General features: G+C 36.3%; 1 protein-coding gene across 1 annotated transcript in view; it reads right to left on the bottom strand.

Moving 5' to 3' along the window:
* Positions 1–1,925: 1,925 nt before the first annotated feature.
* LOC106867687 (uncharacterized) overlaps positions 1,926–7,500 on the bottom strand; it is a 236,695-nt gene continuing 231,120 nt past the window's right edge. The window contains exons 12-13 of the mRNA XM_052974251.1: positions 7,162–7,333; positions 1,926–2,446 (exon numbers count right to left, since the gene is read on the bottom strand). Of these exons, the coding sequence (XP_052830211.1) occupies positions 2,321–2,446; positions 7,162–7,333 (298 nt within the window). The 3' untranslated portion in view covers positions 1,926–2,320. The remainder of the gene's footprint in view (positions 2,447–7,161; positions 7,334–7,500) is intronic.

The following is a 7,500-nucleotide window of genomic DNA, read 5'->3' as shown; positions in this document are numbered from 1 at the left end:
ACTTATTCTTTGTAAGCCTGGTACTTATTCTATCGGTCACATTTGCCAAACCTGTAAGTTACAGGGATGTAAACACTTCAGCATCAGTTGTCAAGCGATGCTGGGGGTACAAACACAGATACACAAACATACACACACACACACATACACACAGACACACACACACACACATACACACACACACATCATATATATATACAATGGACTTCTTTCAGTTTCCATCTACCAAATTCACTCACAAGGCTATCTGTATGTATGTATGTATGTATCTATCTATCTATATATGTATGCATGTACATACATATGCGCTGATAATCCTGCAGATATTTACTTATGTAAATACTAACAGGTGAAACCATGGTACGTAGGTTAATAGTTTTTTTATTTAGTATTTTTTCATTTGTCTTACCCTTTTACAGTCTGTTGTGTCGCTAAATTTTTACTGAGAACATATTCTTCATGGTTAGATGATTCGGCATCTATTTCTAGCATATAGGAGTCCACTTTTGCTGGTCATTCCTCTTATTTTTGTATGTAATACATATGTATGTATGTACGTATGTATATTTGTACGTATGTATATTTGTACGTATGTATATTTGCACGTATGTATATTTGTACGTATGTACGTATGCATGTACGTACAATGATATTGTTCTGCTGGATTTGAACATTTACACAGTTAACTAAACACACTGCTGTTACGAGTTGTATTATAAGTCACAGCTATTTCTGTGTGAACTTAGCACTTTTAGAATGGGGGTCATCAATTGCTGAAAACTTAATTCCAGCAGAACTTGATAATCTCATTTAGATCATACATTAACTGGATGATTTATAAACGCATTATATAGAAATCATTTCTTCTGTTATGTTATTTTACTCTCATAAACACACATCAAAGCCATGAACTTATATTATTTAGTTCTTTTATCATCATCATCATCACTATTATCATCACTATTATCATCACCATCATCATCAGTAGCAGCAGCAATAGCAGCAGCAGCACCACCAACACCACCACCAGTAGCTGTTGTGTTTAATATCCTCTTTTCTATGCTAGATGGTTTGACATGAACTGCTGTACTACAGGGCTGCATCAAGCTTCAACGTCTGCTTTGGCATGGTTTCTGCAGTTGGATGTTCTTCCAAACATTAACCACTTCACAGAGTGAATTTAGGGGCTTTCTTTGTGAGGTCACCAGATACTTGCAAAACAGGACCCCTCAACTGAACGAGGTATAGTATTAAGGGATATGAAAGTATGTTAGAGGGGAAGGCATATGGCTTAGTGGTTATGGCATTCGGCTCACGATTGTAAGGTCGTTTGTTCAATTCCTGGTGATGCATTGTGCCCTTGAGCAAGACACTTTACTTCACGTTGCTCCAGTTCACTCAACTGGCAAAAATGAGTAGTACCTGTATTTTCAAGGGCCAGCCTTGTCACACTCTGTGTCACGTGCAGAATCTCCTTGAGGACTACGTTAAGAATATGTGTCTCTGTGGAGTGCTCAGTCACTTGCATGTTAATTTCACAAGCAAGTTGTTCCGTTGATTGTATCAGCTGGGACTCTCGTCATCGTAACCAACGGAGTGCTCCTCCTAGAGTGGACATGTTAGGTAGCCATGAATACCGTAAATCTTCGAGTATAATCTGCACTTTTTCCCCCAAAATTTAAAGGTTAAAATTTCTAGTGCATACTATATACGAGGTTAAAAATAAAAAATATTTTCTAAGCAAAATTTTCTTAGTGATAAATATGTAAAGGCAATTTACTTAATATTTATTTTTCACTGACGTTATTACTGTTATTTCTTTATTTTCTGCAAAGTGCTCAAAAAAGCTACACGTTTGCATTATGTTATATATACAATAATAATAAAGGATTTTAACGTATATACGTTTACATACCAAGGACGTTATATAGACCTCCCTGACTCAAGTTAGAGAAGTGTGCGTATTATACACAAGGTTTAGGTTTTTCAGAGGTACAGCCCCCCTGAAAATCCCCTGCGTATTATACTCAAGGGCAGACTATACTCAAGAATTTACGGTATATGGCTACCTCATCTGCAAAGAGGGATGCGAGGTAAAGGTACATGGGGAAAAACAGAAAGGGGTTAGTGATAGAAGAACAGAAAAGGTAAGTGGGTAGGTGAGTTCAGTAGAGTGAAAAGAGCATGATAGATGATTAGAGATGATGGGGATTGAAATTGACGTAGGGGGGTTTCAGTTTGGAGGACGGATAGTGAAAGAAAAGAGATAGGAGTGGGTCAAGTAATTGTCCAGAACATGCGATATTTGGGTTACATAGGCTTACCCAAGTTTGCATTTGAGATCTTTGAAAGAATTATCTTCAAGTGGGAAAAACACGCAATCATTTCGTACATTCCACATCATCGATTTTATATATTCTGTTGCTGCTTTTCGGAACATTGAAATCTGTAAAAATAAGAATATTTATATTATAATTTGGGTTTTCGAATATAAATTCTATTATGTTTATATAATGTTTAAATATGAATGATTTCATAATGAAGAATTAAGGAAAGCATTTAGAACTTGTCAAATAAAAAGAAAAAGAAATCTTGTTCCAGAAAATGTTAAGATTACAAGAAAGATGTTATAATTTGCCTAAGTTGAATGAAACCTTCAATCATTAGTTTTTAATATGTGCTTTGCCATTCGACTTTTTGTGTTTTTTTAGTTTTCTTTTACAACATTAGCTAACATTAAACAAATTAGAAAATTAAAATTTTCAACAAATTAGAAAAATTAACTTTCTGACAAATCTAATTTCTTTTGTTCAAAATTATTTCTGTAAAAAATTGTTTAATCTGGTTGCTTTTAGTAGAATACAAATATTTACATATTTGATACACTTCTAACCAATTTTCAGTGGCTTGATCATAACAGTGTAAAACTGAGAGCAAGCAGGTTGTGTGTGCAATCCCTTCCACAGACATTTTCTTTTCATTACCATATCTACTAGTGTTTAAGACACACTCCCACATAAGATGACCCTTTCTTTTACTAAATACAAATTTAATGTTTCAACATAGACATACTGAAAAATATTTTCAGGTGGTTTTCTTAAGGAGAAAACATGTATGATTCTAAGCATAAAAATATAATGTGACATTATACTGGAATAAAGTATAAAACCAGACATTTATCAGAAATAAACTATTATTGGAATAATATATATTTCAACTTCATCTTCTCTCAGATCTACTGTATCATCATTGTCATCATCATCATCATCATCATTTAGCATCCATTTTAATGCTGGCATGGGCTGGATGGCTTGACAGGAGCTGGCATGGTTGGACGGCTTGACAGGAGCTGGTATGGTTGGATGGCTTGATAGGAGTTGGTCAGCCAAAGAGCTGTCCAGGGTTCAATTGTCTGTTTTGGCATGGTTTTTATGGTAGAATACCCTTCTTAACACCAACCATTTTGCAGAGTATACTGGGTGCTTTTTACATGTTACTGGCATAAGTGCATTTTACACAGCACCAACATGAGAGTATTTTATGTAGCACTAGCATGAGAGCAATTTATATGGCACCAGCATGAGTTCATGGCTATTTTGACTTAGGAAATTGCCACACCAGATATAGAATACATATGATATTTTATGTAATACAATCAGTCATTAGTGTAGCTCACCACCACTATGATTTTGTTGTCATTCACCCATTGCAGAAATGTTTAACATACCTTTCACCTTTCTCGGAGAGGCTTTCATTTAGGTAATTAAAAATATTTCTTAACGGTAACAGAGGCATTAGATAATGTAAGACACCTATCAGGTGTGGCTTATGTATGCAGAGAAAGGAAATACAATGAGAGGATATGACCTCTCTACATAACTGCTTATGTAACATAATCAATTTTGTATGTTTGTATTAACAGACTGTGATATTGTAACTTGTTTACAATACTTTATAACAATTATAATACCCTGCAGATTTATGTTTACCTAACTCCCTAGTTTACAATACTCAGCCCTTCATCCATAATACACCCACATTAAATGCAGGGCAGTTTTTTGATAGATTTAATGAAGTATTAAAAAATGCATCTTATATGCCTGTAAATATATTATATTTGAGAAATAAGGACATTGTCCAGTAGTCTTTTTGGTACTTCACAAGATTATAAAAGGGTTAAAGATGAAGGATATTAGTATGGGTAATACAGAAGTTGAAAACTCTAAATGTTATTAAGAGTGACAACACATATAAAAGAAAGGAAGGAAATATCAATGTGTCAGCTTTTGACCTGAAAGTTCACATTGTAACTTCAGGTTTACAACAGTTAAGAGTAGAAAACAATGCAGCAATAAGTCTGGGTGTAGCTGAAGTGTAGTTGGGGTGTAGTTGGGGTGTAGCTGAAGCTGAAGTATAAATGGTAATAGTCAGTTTACAGTAGCAAGAAGGGAGGCTGAGAGAAGACTGAGTATGAACTACAAAGAGAATATTTTTCAGTGAGGTAAGATCTTATGTCTATGTCATTAACCTTTAGCATACTGTAGGTGCATCATGTCACCATATAAGTTCTCCCCCCTGTGATAACAGGGCAGTGACAGGGTAAAGAATTCTAGAGAAAATATAGTGTACTAAAGGTTAAGGTAAAAAGTAGCCTAAGAGGTAAGATATTGAACTAAGGTTCATATTTCATTGGCTCATACTCAACCAATAAAATCCCATTTGTGTCTCTGATCAAGATAATTAAATCCATTTGCTTCAGTTTAGTGAGGATTAGATTCTGGTATTAGGTTTGTTACTTGTAAAGGACCAGCCTCTTGTACAGGGGAATATTTATCTCTCAAGAACATAATCTAATGGTTAGGATGTTGGAATCACAATTGTAATATCAGGGGTTTGATTCATGGATCAGGTGGCACATTACTATAAATGAGTACCAACAGCAATTAGAGATTTTACTTTACAATGAACTGGCATTTACTTCAGTGGTGAGTCTTTTTCTTTTTATTAATATTCAACACATGCAAGTTGGCAGACTCATTAGCATGTCAGACAAAATGCTTAGCAGTATTTCATCCATAAAGGTGGCGAGCTGGCAGAATCGTTAGCATGCCAGGCGAAATGCTTAGCAGTATTTCATCTGCCGTTAGGTTCTGAGTTCAAATTTCACCGAGGTTGACTTTGCCTTTCATCCTTTCAGGGTCGATAAATTATGTACCAGTTATGCACTGGGGTCGATGTAATCGACTTAATCCCTTTGTCTGTCCTTGTTTGTCCCTTCTATGTTTAGCCCCTTGTGGGCAATAAAGAAATAAGTATTTCATCCATCTTGACATTCTGAGTTCAAATTCCACCAGGGTCGACTTTGTTTTTCATGCTTTCAGGGTCAATAAAATAAATACCAGTTGAGTACTGAGGGTCGATGTAATGGACTTACACCCTTCCCTGAAATTTCTGGCCTTGTGCCAAAATTCGAAACCAATATTTAACACATGCCTCTAAAAAAGGGGTTCGGCACAGAGTCAATAAAATGGACAACATTGACCCTTGGAGATCTATGTGGCTAGCCAAGGGATCAATAAACATCTGAAACGATCTTGAGCATTAAGGGTGCTAAATTATTTGGAAGAATGCGGAAAATTAAGACTAAGTCTCACTAACATCCAATCAAGTACTGTGGTAATAATTAGTATTCATCAAACAATATATCTCCCATTAAATATTCTAATTATATCAATATTATATGACTGAAAGTTTATTGTTCTTCATTAATTTCAATAGGTATTTTATTAGATTTCTTTAAATATTTCTTTTTAAAAAGTGGTAACGAAGCAATAAAAGAAAATAATTAGTGTTTTAAATAAAGAAATTTTTTATTAATTATACTTTTTGTTAGAAATTTACAAGATGGGGGTTGATAAGTTATCAACGATTCTATGAAGGGATCAATGATATAAGAAACTTGCTTAACCCTGGTATGGTATCTTGCTAGTGAATGCTTGAATGTCTGGTGTTCAGTACCGCCCGATTGGCATGTAAAAAGTACCATTCGAGCGTGGTCGATGCCAGTGCTACCTGACTGGCTCCCATGCTGGTGGCATGTAAAAAGCACCATTCGAGTGTGGTAATTGCCAGTGCTGCCTGACTGGCTCCCATGCCGGTGGCACATAAAAAACACCATTCAAGCGTGATCGATGCCAGTACCAACTGACTGGTCCCATGCCGGTGGCACGTAAAAAGCACCCACTACACTTTCAGAGTGGTTGGTGTTAGGAAGGGCATCCAACTGTAGAAACTTTGCCAGATCAGAGTGGAACCCGGTGCAGCCTTCTGGCTTGCCAGCCCTCAGTCAAACCGTCCAACCTTTGCCAGCATGGAAAGCAGACGTTAAATGACAATGATGATGATGATGATGTTCAGGAGTAATATACACAGTAATCCCTCGGCTATCGCAGGTATTACATTCCAAAACTCTCAGCGGAATTTGAACCCAGAATGTAATGGCAGACGAAAGACCGCTAAGCATTTCACTCTTGTTACATTCTGTGTCATGCTGAATCTCCCTGAGATCTATATTTATTTCTTCATTGCCCACAGGGGTGCTAAACATAGTGGGGACAAACATGGACAGACAAAGGGATTAATTTGATTACAACGACCCCAGTGTGTAACTGGTACTTATTTAATCGACCCTGAAAAGATGAAAGGCAAAGTCGACCTTGGCGGAATTTGATCTCAGAACGAAATACCGCTAAGCATTTTACCCGGCATGCTAACGAATCTGCCAGCATGCCGCCTTAAAACTATATTAACTATTGTTAATATAGTGCCACTTGATAACTATATTAACAGTATGCACTGCCTGAGAAGTATATTAACACTCACTTCACAGACATGTATATGCATGTCTGTGGAGTGAGTGCTCTGCCACTTGCACATTAATTTCACTAGCAGGCTGTTCCACAAATCAGATCAACTGGAACACTTCTCATCATAACTGACTGAGAGCCATCATATCTCTAATCATCTCAGTATTTTCTTAGGTTTCATACATACATGTAGATGTGGTGTTCATGCCTTTCTCAAGCGCTGTAGAAGTATGAATGAAGTGAAATGGTAACTTTAAGGAACGGAAGCCTCAATGTTGATCTACTCGAAACTTACCTCTGTGTCAGTTAATGGCATCTTGTTAGCCACTTCTTCAGTGATTTGGCCAACAGGGGGTTTCATTGTTACCCATGTCATCTGCACCGATTCTATTGCCTTCTTCAGGGCTGTGTCAGTGACAGTCACTGCGGTTTTCTTATCAGTCAGGTCGAGAAGAACTGTCAGCTGGCTGCAAAAAAAAATAACATATTAGAACATATACCATCATCATCATCATCATCATATCATTATCATCATCATTATTATCATCATATCATTTTCATGTATATGTATATGGTTGCATTGGAGCACAGTGTGTGTATATATATATATATATATATATATATATATATATAT

This window comes from Octopus bimaculoides, chromosome 1 (assembly GCF_001194135.2).
Source record: "Octopus bimaculoides isolate UCB-OBI-ISO-001 chromosome 1, ASM119413v2, whole genome shotgun sequence".
Lineage (NCBI taxonomy): Eukaryota > Metazoa > Mollusca > Cephalopoda > Octopoda > Octopodidae > Octopus > Octopus bimaculoides.
Note: the sequence above shows the minus strand (reverse complement) of the source record. Positions and strands in the feature narration are given on the sequence as shown.